General features: G+C 37.8%; 1 protein-coding gene across 20 annotated transcripts in view; it reads right to left on the bottom strand.

Moving 5' to 3' along the window:
* The window catches only part of EXOC6B (exocyst complex component 6B), a 703,642-nt gene that overhangs the window by 664,992 nt on the left and 16,661 nt on the right, over nucleotides 1-21,989 (bottom strand). For 15 of the 20 annotated variants that reach the window (XM_089922293.1, XM_089922294.1, XM_089922289.1 and 12 more), the window contains one exon: nucleotides 645-4,805. The exons of the other annotated variants lie outside the window; for them this stretch is intronic. In XM_089922293.1, coding sequence (XP_089778419.1) covers nucleotides 645-871 — 227 coding nt within the window. In that variant the 5' untranslated portion in view covers nucleotides 872-4,805. Of the gene's footprint in view, nucleotides 1-644; nucleotides 4,806-21,989 lie in introns of those variants that run through there. 20 annotated transcript variants of the gene reach the window in all.

The following is a 21,989-nucleotide window of genomic DNA, read 5'->3' as shown; positions in this document are numbered from 1 at the left end:
CTCCCTCCCTCCCTCCCTCCCTCCCTCCCTCCCTCCCTTCCTTCCTTTCTTTCTTTCTTTTTTTCTCCCTTTTCTTCTGAGCAGTGTGGTACTTGGGCCAGGTGTCAGGCCTGTGTCTCTGAGGTGGGAGAGCCGAATTCAAGACATTGGTCCACCAGAGACCCCCAGCTCCATATAATGACGAAAGGTCTCCCAGAGATCTCCGTCTCAACACTAAGACCCAGCTCCACTCAACGACCAGCAAGCTACAGTGCTGGACACCCTATGCCAAACAACTAGCAAGACAGGAACACAATCCCACCCATTAGCAGAGAGGCTACCTAAAATCATAATAAGGTCACAGACCCGCCAAAACACACCACAGGACGCAGTCCTGCCCACCAGAAAGATAAGATCCGGCCTCATCCTCCAGAACACAGGCACCAGTCCCCTCCACCAGGAAGCCTACACAACCCACTGAATCAACCTTAGCCACTGGGGGCAGACAACAAAAACAACGGGAACTACACACCTGTCGCCTGTGAAAAGGAAGCCCCACACACAGTAAGTGAAGCAAAATGAGAAGCAGAGAAACACACAGCATATGAAGGAGCAAGGTAAAAACCCACCAGACCAAACAAATGAAGAGGACACAGGTACTCTACCTGAATAAGGATTCAGAGTAATAATAGTAAAGATGATCCAGGGCTTCCCTGGTGGCGCAGTGGTTGAGAGTCCGCCTGCCGATGCAGGGGCCACGGGTTCGTGCCCCGGTCCGGGAGGATCCCACGTGCCGCGGAGCGGCTGGGCCCGTGAGCCATGGCCGCTGGGCCTGCGCGTCCGGAGCCTGTGCTCCGCAACGGGAGAGGCCACAACAGTGAGAGGCCCGCATAACGCAAAAAAAAAAAAAAAAAAAAGATGATCCAAAATCTTGGAAATAGAATGGAGAAAATACAAGAAATGTTTAACAAGCACCTAGAAGAAATAAAGAGCAAACAAACAATGATGAACACAATAAATGAAATTTTAAATTCTCTAGAAGGGATCAATAGCAGAATAACTGGGGCAGAAGAACGGATAATTGACCTGGAAGATAAAAGAGTGGAAATAACTACTTCAGAGCAGAATAAAGAAAAAAGAATGAAAAGAATTGAGGACAGTCTTAGAGACCTCCAGGACATTACATGCACCAACATTCGAATTACAGGGGTCCCAAAAGAAGAAGAGAAAAAGAAAGGGACTGAGAAAATATCTGAAGAGATTATAGTTGAAAACTTCCCTAATATGGGAAAGGAAACAGTAAATCAAGTCCAGGAAGCACAGGCAGTCCCATACAGGATAAATCCAAGGAGAAACACACCAAGACATATATTAATCAAACTTTCAAAAATTAAACACAAAGAAAAAATATTAAAAGCAGCAGGGAAAAACAACAAATAACATACAATGGAATCCCCATAAGGTTAACAGTGGATCTTTCAGCAGAAACTCTGCAAGCCAGAAGGGAGTGGCAGGACATACTTAAAGTGATGAAAGGGAAAAGCCTACAACCAAGATTACTCTATCCAGCAAGGATCTCATTCAGATTCGACTGGGAAATTAAAACCTTTACGCACAAGGAAAAGCTAAGAGAATTCAGCACCACCAAACCAGCTTTACAACAAATGCTAAAGGAACTTCGCTAGGCAGGAAACACAACAGAAGGAAAAGATGTACAATAATTAACCCAAAACAATTAAGAAAATGGTAATAGGAACATACATATCGATAATTACCTTAAATGTAAATAGATTAAATGCTCCAACCAAAAGACAGCCTGGCTGAATGGATACAGAAACAAGGCCTGTATATATGCTGTCTACAACAGACCCACTTCAGACCTAGGGACCCATACAGAGTGAAAGTGTGGCGATGGAAAAAGATACTCCATGCAAATGAAAAGCAAAAGAAAGCTGGAGTAGGAATTATCATATCAGACAAAACAGACTTTAAAATAAAGACTATTACAAGAGACAAATAAGGACACTACATAATGATCAAGAGACCAATCAAAGAAGATATAACAATTTTAAGTACTTACGCAACCAACGTAGGAGCACCTCAATACATAAGTCAAATGCTAACAGCCATAAAAGGGGAAATCGACAGTAATACAATCATAGTAGGGGACTTTAACACCCTACTTTCACCAATGGACAGATCATCCAAAATGAAAATAAATAAGGAAACAAAAGCTTTAAATGACACATTAAGCAAGATGGACTTAATTGATATTTATAGGACATTCCATCCAAAAACAACAGAATACACATTCTTCACAAGTGCTCATAGAACATTCTCCAGGATAGATCATATCTGGAGTCACAAATCAAGCCTTGGTAAATTTAAGAACACTGAAATCATATCAAGTATCTTTTCTGACCAAAACGCTATGAGACTAGATATCAATCACAGGAAAAAAATCTGTACAAACTACAAACACATGGAGGTAAACAATCCACTACTTAATGACCAAGAGGTCACTGAAGAAATCAAAGAGGAAGTCAAAAAAATACCTAGAAACAAATGACAATGAAAACACAAAACTTACGGGATGCAGGAAAAGCAGTTCTAAGAGGGAAGTTTATAGCAATACAATCCTACCTCAAGAAACAAAAAACATCTCAAATAAACAACCTAACCTTACACCTAAAGCAATTAGAGAAAGAAAAACAAAACAAAAAAAAACCAAAGTTAGCAGAAGGAAAGAAATCATAAAGATGAGAGCAGAAATAAATGAAACAAAAATGAAGGAAATAGCAAAGATCAATAAAACTAAAAGCTGGTTCTTTGAGAAGATAAACAAAATTGATAAACCATTAGCCAGACTCATCATGAAAAAAGGGAGAAGACTCAAATCAATAGAATTAGAAATGAAAAAGGAAAAGTAACAATGGACACTGCAGAAATACAAAGGATCATGAGAGATTACTACAAGCAACTCTATGCCAATAATATGGACAACCTGGAAGAAATGGAAACATTTTTAGAAAAGCACAACCTTCCGCGACTGAACCAGGAAGAAACAGAAAATATAAACAGACCAATCACAAGCACTGAACTTGAGACTGTGATTAAAAATCTTCCAACAAACAAAAGCCCAGGACCAGATGGCTTCACAGGCGAATTCTATTAAACATTTAGAGAAGAGCTAACACCTATCCATCTCAAACTCTTCCAAAATAAAATGGAAGAGAAGGAACACTGAGAAAACTAAGTTCAGCCTCAGTCTCTTCACTGGAGCCATGGTGTACCAGCAGAAACTGCTCTAAATCTCACTCCAAAAGGGAGGTGTTCCTTGGTATTACGGATGAGAGATGAATACTAATTTATGAACAACTAATTGCCCTCCCACTGACCACTGCCATGTTGCTCAGTATACTCATTAGCCGTGATATAAACAGAAATCCTATCTCATGCTATATACATCCGCCCTTGTTAGGAGCAGCTAAATTTTGATAAAACATAGATAATCCATCATTTGACCTTTGATTTGGAGCTCATATTTGAAACTGTTGTTTCTCTGTGTATGGCATCTTAAATATGTATGACTTGACTCTCCAAACTGGCAGTCACATGGGCCTCTTAACCTAACTCAGTATCAGCTGCTCTGCAATGATTATCTAGTTTTCAGGTGATCCTCTCTCCAGAGCTCCCCAAAGTCAATGTCAAACAATCCCAAAGGTAATTTTGAAATTTGGTGAATGTCACCCAGATACTTTGATGAGATGCGGAGCTACAAACAGAAAAAAAAAAGCTTATTCATTTAAAGTACACCAATAATCAAAAACAATTTAATCATTTCCTACCACTTTATAAATCTCTTTCCTTTATTCACTTCCTAGAGAAGGTACTGCTATGTTATGACCTAACCATAAGCAGATGAATGAGTTCAGTGACTTTTATTTGACAAATGATCAAAATAAACACTGAGTACCTAACATGACTCATTTACTGTAGTAGGTGCTAGAAACAAGGAATTCATAACCTGTTCAGGAAACAAATGTGAACTAAACATAATGAGCTAATTGCTATAACAAATAATAAAAAGTGTGAAATCTAAGTGAAAAGAAATAACAGAGAAGTTCTAATAGGAACTAAGTAAGGGAAACATCACAGAAGAGGCGCCATCTCACTTGGGCCTCGAAAAAATACTGGGAATTTATCCAGTGGAGGTGAGGGGAATAAAGGAAAAAGATGAAATCCTCCAGGAATAACAATCCAGTGTGGCTGAATCAGTGATTCTCAACCCTGGCTGGAAAGGGACTGAGTCTTGGATATATAATTTTATACCATTTCACAGATGTTTCTGAGGTACAGCCAGGTTTGAGAAGCACTAAGCTAGAAAGATTACATGGGTTGGGAGATAGGGTCGGAGGAAGGGGAGAGCTAGAGTTAGACTAGGGCTAGATTGAAAAGGCCTTCAAAGCCAAACTAGCCCTCTAAGAGGCCATCCCAAAACTATGTGATCATTATTATAGTGAAAGGAATCATACATTTCATCACATTTGGATTCTGCCCCCCCCAAAAAATCTCTTTTGTTAGCAATAAGTTAACCAAGTTTTTAAACAGAGGAATGACATAAAAACTATCCTTTCCGGGCTTCCCTGGTGGCGCAGCGGTTGAGAGTCCGCCTGCCGCTGCAGGGGACACAGGTTCATGCCCTGGTCCAGGAAGATTCCACATGCCGCGGAGCGGCTGGTCCCGTGAGCCATGGCCACTGAGCCTGCGCGTCCCGAGCCTGTGCTCCACAACGGGAGAGGCCACAATGGTGAGAGGCCCGCGTACTGCAAAAAAAAAACAAAACAAAAAAAACTATCCTTTCCTGTGGTAAGCAGTGTAATGGCCCCCCCAAAGAGGCCCATGAATACACTAGGCTACATGTCAAAAGGGAACTAAGGAGGAACTGAATTTGCTAGTCAGCTGTGAGATAGGGTGATTAACCTGTATTATCCAGGTGGACCCAAAGTAATTATAAGGGTTTTGAAAAGTGGAAGAGGGAGAAAGAAGATGAGACTCTGAGAGAGAGGTATGAGGATGGAAGCAGGGTCAGAGAGAGGGGCTCTGTTGCTGACTTTGAATACAGAGGAAGGGGGCCACAAGCCAGGGAATGTAGATGGCCTCCAAAAGAAGGAAAAGGCAAGGAAACGAATTCTCCCCTGGAGCCCCCAGAAAGGAACTGCTGACACCTTGATTTTAGCTCAGTGAGACTCATGTCACACTTCTGAACTACAGAACTATAAGATAATAAATGTGTGCTGTTTTAAATTTGTGGTAATTTGTTACAGCAGCCATAGGAAATTAATATGCTTCCTTATTTAAAAATAATTTGAGTTCATTATCTCAGGTGCAGCTCAAAAAGTACCTCTACTTCAAAGAATTAATTACTATTTTATCTGTCCTCCCTTATAAATACATATACTTATTATATCATAATTAGATGTCTACATAATCCTCTTCCCCACTAGACAATGTGCTCTTCAAGAACAGGGACCTATTTTATTCATCTCTCCATCCTGAACACATATTAGGCACTAAATAATTATTTAACAAATAAATTTCTCTCTTCACCCCTACTTTCATGTCTCTGTATTCCTCTTCCTTCCCCTACCAGTACATATAGGCCTTCTACCAGGACAATCCCTATGCTACTCTACGTGGTAAAGATTTGGAGGAAGAAGTCTCCCAGGCATCCCCACTGGTCTCTTATTGCCAGAGGACACAACTAGCTCAATTTGCAACCAGAAGCAATTTCACTTAGACCACAGGAGGAGAGCACCCAAAAAGAGGAGATAATTTACCAAAAGGGAATGAGGCTACACTGCAGAGTAAACTTCCCAAAAAAGCATGTCTAATAATGTACAAATATACCTCAGGCTACAGTACTTCTAAGGAGAAGAGGTATAGAGTAGATAAATTAAGCTTCTGGGAGGATAAATTAATTGTAGGAGGGGACTTTAGATATAAACAATGGGAGGAATGAACTGAGTCAAAGGAATGGCTTCCTCTGGAAATCCCAAAACTGGTATCATCATGCCTGATGCCAGCAGCACCACTGATCACTCCATCATTTTCTTTGGTACATCCTTTCCCATACTAATCAAGCAGCATTAGTCTGGTCCTCTTCCTCAGCAAGGGTGGTTTATCTGAAGGGACAAGGGAAGAGCTGTTTATATATCTCAGTTTCTTGCTATACCTGGTCCTGACAAAAATGTCCCTTTTTTCTCTGATTCCCTCATTAAAGGAAGAAACTCTAGCTAGACATAAAGAACTTCCCAAAATTGTTTAGCTCAATGTGGGTAATAGACAAGAAAAGATAAGAGAAGGTCTCTATATAGAAGAATACAAAAGCAGAGGAAGGGTAAATGGTCTAGAATTTGAATATTTTATTAGAGGAGGAGGCGGGACTAAGTTTGAGATGAATTTGGAGGGAAAAGACTAAGTTAAAAAACAGAAATTTAAGGACTCTCTCAAGGAGTCATTCCAACATAGCACCACTAGGAAAAATTATCATAAACTCAAGGCTATATAAAGTATAGCTAAAACAATATATTTTGCCAATAGCCAAAGTTAAGAAGAAAAGTCACCAGATTTGGGTTAGAGAAACTAGAAACTTAAATCCAAACTCTCCAGCTAACTAAACTCTGGGACCTTAAGCAATTTACTTTACCTCTTTGGGTCTCAGTTTACTCTCTTACATGAAACGCAGTTTAAAATGAGCTTCAAGGATACGACAGTCCACCACTGCCTTTAATTAAATGTAAAACTGGCTCTATATAGTGATTTTAAAACTATCATCTTACCTTTTATTATCTATGGATAAGGCCATCAAGTTGATAGCCTGCATTGCCTCCCCTTACATTTGTACAGTCCAGCAAAATTAAGCCAAACCCCCTTCAACCTTCCTTTATTAGCTAAACAGGTAAGTATTACACCAGACTCTCTACTTTTGTGCATGCTTGAAATTTTCCATAATGCAAAATTACCTAGAAAACACCAGAAGAATTCTTAATATATTCTGTGTATTGAAAAGAAAAAGGAAAACATGCTTAATGTTAAGTAACATATTATTTCCATGTTCATTTTTAATAATCTATTTTCTCATTATTCAGTTAATTCAGAACTAGATATTAATTTTACCAAAACACAAACTGAGTTAAATGCTAAATCACAAAGAATAAATTTACCACAAATTAGACCAATACATTTTCTAGAAATACTAAACTGGATCAAAATACTATACCTGCCAAAACAATATTTCACTTGATTTAAGTTCTAGGTTAACTGAATCTCTCACCATGTACCTATCATCCAGCTTCAGTTAATTTTCAGCATATGGAGAATTTTGTTTCATCCTTATCCCCACCCCAACAGAAAAAAACTAACCACAAAAAGGATGATAAAACTAATTTTACTTCCCATATTTATAATATTTTGTGAACAGTTGTTTTCCATGAAAAAAAATTCTGACATTATAAAAAAATTACTCAAACCTAATTTTTCAACTTAAGAATCTGCCAAAGAAATTCCCAATAAACTATGTTCTCTAATTTTTATCTTCATGTCCCTTGGGACTAACAGTAATTGACAGAGTAGACATTTAAGAAACGTTTATAAACCAAACAATTAAATTTAAAAGAACACTTCTAGAGATGTAAACTTAGTAAATTTTGCCATTTTCCACCCCAAAAATTTACCTGTTGGAAAAGACAAACATAAAAGATTAGAATCGCATTTTGTGTAACTCTATGGAACAAAGAAAAATAAGTATATATGATTTTTACGATGCTTAACTTTATCACAAATTTATGAATCAATTCACCTTACATAAATTCAAAAGAAAAAAAGCATATAAAAATTGAATACTCTTAACTTTTAAAAAGTTAAACTCAGATCTGTAGCACATTGACTTAAAATAACAACGTGCTACAAATAACAAATGTTGGCGAGAATTTGAAGAAAAAGGAACCCTTGTACACTGTTGGTAGGAATGTAAATTGGTTCAGCCACTAGGGAAAACAGTATGGAGGTTGCTCAAAAAACTAAAAATAGAACTACCATACGACCCAACAACTCCACTCCTGAGTATATATCTGAAAAAAACAAAAACACTAATTCGAAAAGATACATGCACCCTAATGTTCATAGCAGCATTACAATAAGTCCCCTACATACGAACCTTCAAGTTGTGAACTTTCAAAGACACGAATGTGTGTTCGCATGTCCAATCACTAAGTTAGCTCTATTTGAGGAGGCACTGTTAGTTTTTGAGGCACAGGACCTGAACGTAGAACAGTACACGAAGGTTGCAGCAGCCGTTCAGAATGCAATCCAGTGCTATCATGTCATCTATGACAAGAAAAAAACAGCTACTACCCAGATATCACTAGATCATTTTTTCAAGAGGGCAGATAGAACTGAATTCAGCAAGGAACCAGAACCTGTGCCATCAACATAAGGCGTGAGTGAAATTGCAGCTTGCCCTCTGTCTATTGCTGACGATCCTTCAGCTCTACCATCTCCCCCCTCCTCTCCCTCCTCCAGTCAGTAACTCTTCCTGCCTGTTCACTTGATGCCAGCCCCTGTATGCCAGCTGTTGTACTGTACTACTGTACTTTTCAAGGTACTGTGCTGTAAGATTAAAAGTGTTTTCTTTATTTTTTGTTTTTTTATTGTATTATTTGTGTGAAAAGTATTATAAACCTATAACAGTACAGTACTATATAGCCTATTGTGTTAGTTGGGTACCTAGGCTAACTTTGTTGGACTTATAAACAAACTGGACTTACAAACACGCTCTTGGAGTAGAACTCATTTTTATGTAGGGGACTTACTGTATTTACGATTGCCAAGATATGGAAGCAACCTAAGTGTCCATCAACAGATGAATGGATAAAGAAGATGTGGCATATATATACAATAGGATACTACTCAGCCATAAAAAAAGAATGAAATGTTGCCATTTGCAGCAATACTGATGGACAGCAACAGTAACATAAAAGCCTATGCAACTAGGTAAATGAGAAAAAGTTGACAGTAATATAAAAACAGCAACGAATTTATTTCCAAGTATTATTTTATGTAGTCATTTGGCCTAACATTCAATATCATTTGAAATGTGTTCTAAATTAAGGTTTAAAATTGCATTTTAATGTCAAAATGTATGTAAAAGAAACTTCTTTTGTTGTTTTTTTGGCTGCTTTGGGTCTTCGTTGCTGCGCATGGGCTTCCTCTAGTTGTGGCAAGCGGGAGCTACTCTTCGTTGCAGTGTGCGGGTTTCTCATTGCAGTGGCTTCTCGTTGCGGAGCATGGGCTCTAGGTGCGTGGGCTTCAGTAGTTGCAGCACACGGGCTCAGTAGTTGCAGTACGCAAGCCCCGTAGTTGCAGCACACGAGCCCAGTGTGCGCGGGCTTCAGTAGTTGTGGTGCGTGGGCTCAGTAGACGTGCCTCACGGGCTCTAGAACGCAGGCTCAGTAGCTGTGGTGCACGGACTTAGTTGCTCCGTGGCATGTGGGATTTTCCTGGACCAGGGATCTAACCCGTGTTCCCTGCATTGGCAGGCAGATTCTTAACCCCTGCGCCACCAGGGAAGTCTAAAAGAAACTATTTTTGAAATGTTTACAAGAAGAATAATCTTGGGAATTCCCTGGTGGTCCAGTGATTAGAACTCCGCGCTTCTACTGCAGGGGGCATGGGTTCAATCCCTGGTCAGTGAACTAAGATCCTGCAAGCCACGTGGCACAGCAAAAAACAAAGAATTTTTTCTTTTTGAAGAAATGGGACAAGCAAAACAAAACAACTTACTTCTAACAAAGAAGCAAAATAATTATTGTTTAGGGTTCATAGTATCTCAAAATTATAGAATACTATGTAGACATTAAAAATTATAAATATAACAAAATAAAAACATTAAAAGAATTTACGAAATAATTTACTTTAAAAATTTTAATTTACAGGGCTTCCCTGGTGGCGCAGTGGTTGAGAGTCCGCCTGCCGATACAGGGGACACGGGTTTGTGCCCCGGTCTGGGAAGATCCCACATGCCATGGAGCGGCTGGGCCCGTGAGCCATGGCTGCTGAGCCTGCGCGTCCGGAGCCTGTGCTCCGCAACGGGAGAGGCCACAACAGTGAGAGGCCCGTGTACCGCAAAAAAAAAAAAAAAAATTAAAATTTACAAATATGCTTTCAAGTAACTGTAAAGAATAAAATATATAGATTTCATTGATCTCTCATCATACCCAGGCATTCTTCTAACCTCTATACATGTAACAGTTCATTTAATTCTTATGACAACTTTAAGGCACTATTATTATCACTCACTTAAATGATGAGTAACCAGAGGCAAACACAAGTTGATTTGACCAAGGTGATATAGCTAGTAAGTAACAAAGCCAGGGTTCAAACCCAAGCAGAACTCCAGAAAGATATGCCATTCTGCCTGTCATAAAATACCAAAATATCTGGTGGGAGATTTATAAGTGAATTTGTCAAGTTTTAATTTTAAGTTAAATATTCCTTTTCATATTACTTTGAGGTTAATTTAATAATAATGAATCAATAGTAGTTGTACAACAGCAAACATTTAATAGAAGCCATGACTACAAGATAGATATTATTTCTCACAATAGCCCTCATAAGATGAATGCTCTTATAGCCCCATTTTACAGGTAAGGAAAGTAAGGCACAAAAAGGGAAAGTAACTCACCCAAGATCACACAGTGAATAAGCAACAGAGCTAGAAATGGAATCCAACTAGTCTAACTCCAGAGTCTGGGACTGGGTTCTAAACCACCACACTAAAACTCAGGTAATAAAGAGAAATGAGAAGAGATGATTTGTACAATACTTTTATAAACTCTATGGTTTTGAATAGAACTGGATCTAAAGTCAAAGTAACAGATGCTCTGGACTTCCCTGGTGGCGCAGTGGTTGAGAGTACGCCTACCGATGCAGGGGACACGGGTTCGTGCCCCGGTCCAGGAAGATCCCACATGCCGCGGAGCGGCTGGGCCCGTGAGCCATGGCCACTGCGCCTGCGCATCCGGAGCCTGCGCTCCGCAACGGGAGAGGCCACAACAGTGAGAGGCCTGCGTACCAAAAACAAACAAAAAAAAGTAACATATGCTTTATCAATGATTTTAAATCCATCTACCTAACGGAACAAATAAAATCCTCTTCCTTCTCATTCTCCACTGTGGTGATTACAAGTAACTGCAGTTTTTCAGAAGTAGCTAAAGAAACATAAATTGCATTATAAGGTTTAGGAATAAAATATCAAAATAGGTATTTGGGCTTGGTAGGACTATGATAGCTACAAAAATTCAGTTCAGGTATATGCCTCAAATCAGGAAGCCCCTTGTTCTCTGTAGAAAATGATGCTTAAGAAATAAAACCTGCATAGAGCAGCAGTTTCTATAGAAGTACAGAAAGAAAACATTAGCATCCTTACTATCAATATCCTAATCTCATCCTTTTAAATTTCTATTTTTCTGTGTATGTTTTACAAAATATATACATACAATATTTTAGTACTTGCATATAATTTATAAATAAATATACTTAAAGAGGGTAAGTGTGCTCATTGTTTACTGATAGGAATACATGGTCAAAAAATAGACAACTAGCAAAAAAAAAAACTTTTTTTACATCACTGTAAAGATGGTTTGACTTTTATTTTAAAGGTTTCCTTTTACACCCTAAAGTTTCAGGATATTTTTAGTTGTTTAACTGGTCACCAGATGAATTCCTAAAGCACCATGTTGACTGTCCCTACCCTGCAATAAAGGTCCTTCTCAGAAACTTTCAACAAAACTTGAATGAAGGACAAATAATGCAGTTGTCATCCCAGAAGGGGATGAATATAAAGGTATCATGAATATAAAGGTACATCTGGGACAGTGTTCTGCCACTCACCAAGATTAAGTAATCTTATCAGAACTATGATGAAATTTGAAGGGATAGAAAACTAAAGACTCTCAATCCCAGAACTATTAGAATTTTTATTTGCTCCAAGAATAGACATTGTCCATCTTAGAAAAAACATTTTCTACTATACGAAGATTGGAATAAAGTAAGTTACTATCTTTAAAACCATTTCAGTTTCCAGGCAAAACCTGTGGAAGCTTGTTGGAAGTGTTAATTCACTACCTTACTGAAGGGCAATTTGGCAATATGTATCAAAATTTTAAATGTACATCTCCTTTGACCTAGCAATACCATTTCTTATAATTCATAAGATGATTAGACATATGTACAAAGATGTAATATAAAAACTTGTAACTGCTAGAAAATTGGAAACAATCTAAATGTTTACCACTATCATTGATTAAATAAATTGTGCAGTCTATATAATGGAATACTAATTTGATGTACATCTGTGTCTATGTATATTGCTGAATTTTAGAAATAGATTACAAAATACCAGGTATAAACTGAATCATTTTAAGTGAGATTATAAATGTATACGAATGGATTGAAAAACATCTGGAATGAAGTATACCAAAATTAGTTTACTGTATTGATAATGGGATTTTAAGTATTTTTTACTTTTATCTTTAAACGTTTCTTTTTAGTTTGAATTTTTTACTATATACATATATTATTTTCAAAATCAGAGAAAAAAATCCCTTTTCATCTTATAAAGAAAGAATTCTAAGATTTGGATACTTTTTTCAAAGACCTGAACCTATTTCTTTTCATAACAGATGCTAAGTACTATAAATTTAGAGAAGAATAAGACAATTTTATCTTAGAGCGGTGGTTCTCAAAGTGACTAGCAGCTGATCAGCATCACCTAAAACTAGTTAGAAATGCAAAATCTCAGGCCCCACTCCAGACATACTGAACTAGAAAATCTGGGGGTGGAGCCCACATCTGTATCCAGTTGGTTCTGATCCATTCTTCAGTTTGAGAACCAGTGTTTAAGATGAACTCAAAACCTGGCGATCTGAAAGGCCAATTTAAACACCTCTTGGTATTGTTAGTGCCACATAAATCCAAACAAATGGAGGTGATGTCTCCATCAGGAGAGCCTTCTTTTTTTTTTTTTTTTTTTTTTTTGCGGTACGCAGGCCTCTCACTGTTGTGGCCTCTCCCGTTGCAGAGCACAGGCTCGGGATGCACAGGCTCAGCGGCCATGGCTCACGGGCCTAGCCGCTCCGCTGCATGTGGGATCTTCCCGGACCGGGGCACGAACCCGTGTCCCCTGCATCGGCAGGCGGACTCTCAACCACTGCGCCACCAGGGAAGCCCCCAGGAGAGCCTTCTTGCTGATAAAATTTGCGAATAAAGACCTGAAAAATACTCGAAATATCAGAAATGAAGCAGCAATCCAACCTGAGCTATGACTAATCCTGTTGCAAACAGAACAAAACTTCCAAGCCCAACATTAGAAACAACAGCTCCAGATGGTGAATACTATCAAAAACCTAGTGCTACCCAGGGCAACCTTCTGAAAACTCTAAGCAATAACAAATGGACTTGGAATCCTAACTGACCACACACTGATAGAATCACAACTAAGTAATACCCAGCCCTCTGGCAAAGATATAAGGTTTATTCAACATACAATGGAGCTATTAACAGGATCCAAGCATTAAGTCATCTCAAAATGTCAAGAACGTCCATATCAAGGCTTCAGAGTTATTTAATTATGAACAAACTAAACACATCAAAAATAAGTCTGAAACACTTTCACAGTAAATTCACTTAAGAGCTCATTTCTCCAGCAGAAGGGGGGGAAAAAAACACCATCAGTATTAAAATAAGGAAAATGTGGGAGAAATAATAAATACAGCAAAGAGGGGTTAAATATATGGACAGTGCACTTAAAATTATTGCATCTATAAATACAACTTAAAAAAAGAGTTCTCATTTACAGTTTTGCAAGAAATTTTTATATACTTAAAAATAGGGTCTACATTTGTCCATATGGTATCTTTCCCCTCTTCAAGATACTTGCCTGCCATCTGCTGGAAAACTGTCCTAATGAATGTATAGACCTACATTATATATGCTATAAATGGCATCATCGTTGATATGGCCCAGCTATGCACTATACAACCTGCACAAGTGTGCAAAGCAAACATGCTTAAGAATTAGCCTAATTTAGACCATATCTGAACCTCCACAGTGAATCAGAAATCTTTAAGAGGTCTGACCATAAAGCTGACAGAGGACAGACTGACAGGAGTCTCCCCACTACATACATAACCTATAACCTCATCTTTCCAAGTAACTAATGATAAAACTATATAGCTCTGGGGTTCCAGCCTCAAGCGGATAAAGAACAGCAGGTAGTTCTCTGACGCTTTGCTTTTCCAACAAACAGGATGATGCTGCTTTGACTATGGATTCTAGTACATAGGAAAGCAAAATTAATTTGAGAATTCTGCTGCAGATTCATATTCTTCATCTGCTTCTGAGTCTATTTAATTTTTATTTACTTTTTTTTTAATAGGTCTGACTGCCTATTTTGTCTGTTATATCTCGGAAAACAAGAATACCACAATAGACAAAGGTCTGATACAGCCCATCCTAAGGCCGCAGAGAAATGAGTGGTCTGATTGCTAGCAACTAGCTATTTTAGTGACAATATACTAACTTGAATGAAATATTCTTTAAATTTTTTATATGATGAACAGAACCTAATGGTGCAAAACCGTTATACCAGAAGTAAATCTGCTCAGGTATACAGCAATTTGCAGTATTCTGCAGCCCCACTTTACTCCAGACCAGACAGATGAGCATTTCTTCTTCATTTAACTCTTAAAAGAGCTATTCCAGAGCCATCTCCGTGTATGATTGGCCTTAGAAGACTAGCAAACTGAGGAAAACCAAAAGGATCAAGGGAGTCTTTCAAAGTCTTTCTAGCAACTTGTAATGCAATGATACTTCTACAACTCTACCTCAAGTATCTTGAGAAATTTCTCCCTGCTTCTTCGATCAACAAACTGTGGTTATTTAAAACTGACTGAGGGACTTCCCTGGCGGTCCAGCGGTTAAGGCTCCACACTCTCAAGGAAGGAGGCGCAGGTTCTATCCCTGGTTGGGGAACTAAGATCTCGCATGCCGCAGGGTGCGGCCAAAAAAATAATACTACTACTAACTGGAAGTGACATGGAATTTGTCCTCCTACTTTGTCAAAGACTGCCAGATAGCAAAATGTAAAACTTCTGACCAAGTTTACGTAATGACATAGGAAATAAAACCACAAAAAGGATACCTGGGAACTTTTTAAAGAATTAATTTATTATAAACTTCTGACTTTTTTTTAACAAGTCTGGTTAACAAGGGCAAATTCTGGGTCATGCTGTCCAAATTTGATAATGGAGACAATGACAGTTTAAATCTGGTATACCTTTGGGAGGCTGTTTTCCCAGATTTATAAATTCTCAGAACTTTGTGTACTGAAATGAGGCCACTTGAAAGTACTGGTCACATGCCCCCATACTGTACAACTGATTTAAAACTTCAAGCTAAATAAAGCCTTAGAAAGATTTTCTTCCTCCAGAATTATCTAAGAACCACTTTGCCAATTTACGTCCTCCACACAATGGTCTTTCTGATTGGACAGTAGGGCCTGAGTCACTATTTTAAAGAACAACCTTTTGATCATCCTCAGTAAAGAAAAAAAAAAAAAGCAGTACATTACTAAATAATCCATTAGTATTATACATACTAAATAATTCATTACAATTACATGCCAGCATCCTCAATGAATGCAATGAATCATAAGAAAGAATATCAACTGCATGAGGCTTTTATGGACCCTTACTTAAGACTCTCGGTAAAAACTTTATGAGCTCAAAAAAAAAAAGTACTTAGAGTCTATTCCTAAAATTTGGCACAGGAGCTGGGAACTATAGGCAAAGTCTTCTGAAACATCAGATGATAATTTTCAGTGAGATAAATAAGGACTTCTTTTATTGTTATTTAGTCTTATACCCTAAAAATTTGAAAACTCTCTTGGTTGAGCTGAATGTATATGCCTTTCTTCCCCTTTCCTTCCTTCCCCATCCCCACCCCCAAAGAGAATGAAAACAAAAGCTATATCTTATATGCTTATACAGTTTTAGGTGTGACCTCAGAAAACTGACCTTGCTGCCTAATTATTGCCAGAAAGGATAATTTCAGACCAACTACAGGCAGTCCCTGATTCACTTAATAAACAAGTTCCTGGGAGCGTATGTATGAAGCAAATATTTGTAAATTAAAGCAATAATTTCCAGAAGTAATACAGCTGATTCTGAATGTTTATGGATGAACTGATATGATGTCTAGGATTTACTTCAAAATTAGCCAAGGTTGCCATGGGGAGAAAGGGTAGGCAGTGACAGAATTAGATGAAACAAGATTGTTATGTGTTGATAACTGTTAAGACTGTGAGAAGGGTACACAGGAATTTATTGTACTATTGTCTCAATTTTGTTTTAAATTTTCCACAGTAAATTAATTTGGAAAGAAAAAAGAATAGGGCAAGAATTGACTGTACCTATCAAAGTTTTAAATTTACAAAGCTTATATTCAACAAGCCCACATTTAAGAATCTATCCTACAGAAATACCAGTATCAATATGTAAACAGATATTTATGAGAATACAAAATTTTCTGTAAGAACAATGTGGGGAGGGAAAAGGAGACCATCTAAATGTCCATCAAGAGAGGAGTATGTAATTCCATACAACAGAATATTCTGCAGTCATTAAAAAGAACAAAAGTAGAGCTAGAAGTTTCAATTCATAAAGATACCTGACATATTTATATGTTGTTAAGTAGAAAAAAATAAATGTGTATCAAAATGTATATGGTAATTCCCAGCTAAAAAGAAAAACTATAAGACTACGTATGTATATATAAATGTATGTATATACACATGCTTATATAAGCATAGAAAAAAGTCTAGAATACTACCCATCAAACTACTAATAATGCTTTGAAGGGGTAACTTTAAAATGGGCAAGAGAGGAAAGTTTACTTATATACTTCTAAATTGTTACTTTTTTATAATAAACTTATAAAATTGTAAAATATTTAAAGGCCATTACAGGACTTCCCTGGTGGCATGGTGATTAAGAATCCGCCTGCCAGTGCAGGGGACACAGGCTCGAGCCCTGGTCCGGGAAGATCCTACATGCCGCAGAACAACTAAGCCTGTGCATTACAATTACTGAACCTGTGCTCTAGAGCCCATGAGCTACAACTACTGAGCCCATGCACCACAACTACTGAAGCCCGCACGCTCTAGGGCCCGCGTGCCACAACTGCTGAGCCTGCGTGCTGCAACAACTGAAACCCACATGCCTAGAGCCCATGCTCCACAACAAGAGAAGCCACTGCAATGAGAAGCCCACTCACTGCAACGAAGAGTAGCCCCCGCTCGCCGCAACCAGAGAAAGCCCGCATGCAGCAACGAAGACCCAATGCAGCCAAAAAAAAAGCCATTACAGTTTAAAAATAAAGTACCTGGAACATAAAAGTTACTCAATTAATGAGAGAAAATTTTAAAAGAATTGCCTAGGGACTGTCACACACTCACAGATATGACAAAATAATTTCACATAAAATAGAAATAATAAAGTTTAAAGGAAAACCATTTAAAGCAATAAACTTTTGAAAAGTTTGTTTCAAAAATATGAAAGAAAAAGAAGAAATGCAAACACTGGGACACATATATGAATAAGACTTCTACAGGATAATCATGGATAGAGAAAACTGAGGTACACTGGATAAGAAATGACTAGCAGTGAAAAACAAGGGAAGAGGGAAAAAAGACAGAAAATATGTGGAAGGAAAATTAGGAGATAGTGAAAGAGTTCCATAAATGGGAGAGGGTCACCACATCGTATGAAAACAGTATTGAAAAATGAGGGACGGAGGACAGGACAGGGCAGTTAGTAGCTATGGAAAATCTTCTTTAGACTTTTCCTTCATTTTTAAAACTCTAGTGAATATCCACTATTTAACATATACTGGCTTCAGCCTAGAGGATAACAACTTGAGCCAGCATGAGTTAACTCTGGCTTCCAGAATTCTATTTCAGTGTGATGAAACAACCACATACATTTATCTTCCTCCCTTCTGAGACCCCATTAAAGGAAAAGGACAAGAAAAGAACCTGTAGCTAACAAGATATAGCAACAAATTTCTGGAAGAAAAGCTGTCAAAAGGCAGTAAGGATGAAGCAGAATAGTACAAAAAAGAGCCTAGAGTATTTGCCAAGGGAATGAAATCCAAAAGGGAGTCTGGGTACCAGCCATAACCATGGAGAAGGTCAGGATTTAGAATGCCAAGAATAATGGAAGCACTGAAAAGAAACAGATTATATGAAAGACTTAATACAGAACAGTCAGACCCCTACACATGCACCCCATACATGGGTATTCCAGCAGCCAAACACCTGAAAAGGTATCAGGGGATTTTTCTCTGGAGAAATTATGTAGCCTGAGAATATATTTAAAACCACTGAATCGTACAGTTTAAACGAGTAAATTGTATAGTATGTGAACTATATCTCAATAAAGCTCTTGTGAAAAAAGAAAAAGCACTAATTTTCCTTTTCTTCCATAATGGGAAATCAATTAATACTGCCTAAAATTGAATGTAATTTTTTAATCACAAATATAGAAGCTGACTTTTTACTCTAAGTTTAAAAGATCTTTTAAAAAGGAACATTATTTGTGATGAAAATACATTTACCTGAAATTCAATAATTATATGTTTCATTTCAGTTTCCTTTTCAAGTAAAATTAAATGTAATACTTTTTATTAGAAATAGCATTATAGTATATCCAATTTTCATGAAAATTATTTTCTTCTTCTCATCCTTCTATTTGTATATTTGTGTGACGTGATGCTGATCTGGAATGATGATCACCTAAAGTTAATGATGGTTTTTTCTCATAAACAGATTTCTGCCAGATATGTACTTGTGTCTTCTTTATACTCTTCTGTACTGCTTTTTATTTTTACTAATAAGCATGCAGCATATTTATAAAAAGAAAAATAATTTGAAAATTAAAAGGCTTATAATAAGACTTCCACTTCTGGAAAGATGCAGCAGACATAGTTTTTCCTATTCCTCCCAATAAGTATAACTAAAAACTCTAGACATTATATGTAAAACAAAAATTAAAAAGTCTGAAAAGTGGAAAGAAGGCAGCAAACTGGCTTGGGACCTCAGGACAAAAAGAATGACACAATGGTGAGTTTCCTCTGTTTTCTTTTTGCCTCATATCCCAGACTTGGAACTGAAGAGGCTGGCAACCCAGAAACACGAACAGGTGCAAATAAAAAAAAGCCTCAACAAAAGCTTGCTCTCTCTAGTCAAAAGATGACAAAAGAGGCAGCCTAAGACAGAAAATATTTATACAATCACCCTTCCATTCAAGATAAACACCACAGTTGGGGTGGGGGGGGACTGTGCCCCGCCCATACCCACATCACCACAGGCAGAAAGAAAACCTAGACTTCCACCCTCACAGATAATAACAAAGCACCCAACACCTCAGTCAGAGTGTCCGAGAAGGCCAAGAAGCGATCTGGGACTTGCATCCCCACCAGATGTTTACAACCCACACCACGGTGTCAGCAAAGACCAAGCATGGAATCAGAACTGCTATCTCCAGCAGTAATGAGGGGCCCCTCTCAGGTGTCAACAGACACCAAGTGGACACCTACCTCCACCGAGCAGTAATGAAGCAGTAACCCACATCTTCTCCTGCCAAAGTGGTGTCGGAGAAAGCCAGCTAAAAGAATAGATTTAAATGAGAGCCAGAGTCGCATAACATAATACAAAAATGTACAGATTTCAATTAAAAATCATTCTTCATACTAAGAACCAAGAAGTTGCCAAACTAATGAAAAAAAGATAATCACTAGGTGCCAAGACTGAGAAAACAGAGAAGTTAGAATTATCTGATGAAGATTTTAAAGTGGTCATTATAAAAATGATTCAACAAACAACTATGAACGTGCTTGAAACAAAAAAAGAGCCTCAGCAAAGAAATTCAGGAAATGATAACCAAATGTAGAGTTCAGAACTGAAAAATACAATAACTGAAATTAAAAACTCAGTGGATGGACCCAAGGACAGAGTGGAAGGGACAGAGGAAAAACTCAGTGAAATGAAAGACAGGAGAAATTACATTAACAGAACAACATGAGAAAATAAACTGAAAGAAATGAACAGAGCCTCAAGGGCTGTTGGACTATAACAAAAAATCTAACATTCATGTTACCCAAGTCCCAGGAGAGTAGAAAGAGGGTGAGGCAAGAAAGTACTTGAAGAAATAATGGCTAAAAACTTCCCAAATTTGGCAAAGGATATAAACCTACAGATTCAAAAAGATCAGCAAATCCCAAACAGGAAAAACCCAAAGAAATCCATGCCCAGACACGTCATAATTAAATTCCTGAAAACTAAAGACAGAAAAAATCTTGAAAGTAGCCAGAGGAAAATGACATCTTTCCTATAAGGAAAAAATAATTTGAATGACAGCAAATTTCTCATCAGAAACCATGGAGGCCAAAAAGAAGTAGCACAGCACTTTTCAACCAGAATCCTACACCCAGGAGAAATACCCTTTAGGAATGAAGGGGAAATCAAAACATTCTCACATAAAGGAAAACTAAGCCATTCCCATGTAAAGAAAATGTGTTGCCAGTACGCCTACTCTAAAAGAATGGCTGTAGGATGTTTTCTAAATGGAAAGGAAATGATTTTTTTAAAAAAAGGAGACAGATAGAAAAGAGAAGCTTGGAACATCAGAAAGGAAAAAAGGACACAGTAAGCAAAAATGTGGATAAATAAAGGGATATAAAGGGAGGTAAGGTTTCTTTTTTTTTTACAATTAACATTTTATCTATTTATTTATTTGTTTTTGGCTGCGTTGGGTCTTCGTTGCTGCACGCAGGCTTTCTCTAGTTGCGGTGAGCGGGGGCTACTCTCCGTTGCAGTGCACAGGCTTCTTATTGTGGTGGCTTCTCTTGTTGCGGAGCACAGGCTCTAGGCACACGAGTTTCAGTAGCTGTGGCATGCAGGCTCAGTAGTTGTGGCTCACAGGCTCTAGAGCACAGGCTCAGTAGTTGTGGCACACTGGCTTAGTTGCTCCACGGCATGTGGGATCTTTCTGGACCAGGGCTCGAACTCATGTCCCCTGCATTGGGAGGCGGATTCTTAACCACTGCGCCACCAGGGAATTCCCAAGGGGAGTAAGTTTTCTATACTTCACTCAAAGTGGAAAATGATGACACTAGTAAAATGCAGGAAGTTAAATAAAAACAACGCTAACGCTAGAGAAACCACCAAAAAGGGTACACTCAAAAACATTAGATGAATCAAAATGGAATTCTCTAAAAATGTTCAAGTAATTCAAAGAATTACTTTGACAAAGAAAATAGAAAAACGAGAGAATAAACAGAAAACAACAAATGAAACAATAGTATTAAGACTTAGCATATCAATAATTACATTAAATGCAAATGTTCTAATTACACCAGACAGAGACTGACAACATAGATGAAAAAACACACCTGTATGCTATGAGCAAGAAAGTCACTTCAAATGAATATATAATGATATAGGCAGGTTAAAAATAAAAGAATGGAAAATGATATATCATGTAAACAGTAATCAAAGGAAAACAGGGGTAACTATATTATCATCAGATAAAGTAGATTTCATAGCAAATTACCAGAGACAACATAGGTCATTATATAATGAAATACTCAACCCACTAAGAAGACATAGCAATTCTAAATGTATATGTGCCAAACAACAGAGTTGCTAAACATGTGAAGCAAAAGTGGACAGATCTGAAAGGAGAAATAGACAATTCCACAATTATACTTAAGAGACTTCAACACCTCTCTTTCAACAATTGAGACAGAAAGTCAGCAACGATACAGAAAAAATACAACACCATCAACCAATGGGAATCTAATCGACATTCATAAAACACTCTACCCAACAG

Source organism: Delphinapterus leucas, chromosome 13 (genome assembly GCF_059928025.1).
Source record: "Delphinapterus leucas isolate spDelLeu-1000000601 "Yukka" chromosome 13, BTC_Dleu_Yukka2, whole genome shotgun sequence".
Lineage (NCBI taxonomy): Eukaryota > Metazoa > Chordata > Mammalia > Artiodactyla > Monodontidae > Delphinapterus > Delphinapterus leucas.
Note: the sequence above shows the minus strand (reverse complement) of the source record. Positions and strands in the feature narration are given on the sequence as shown.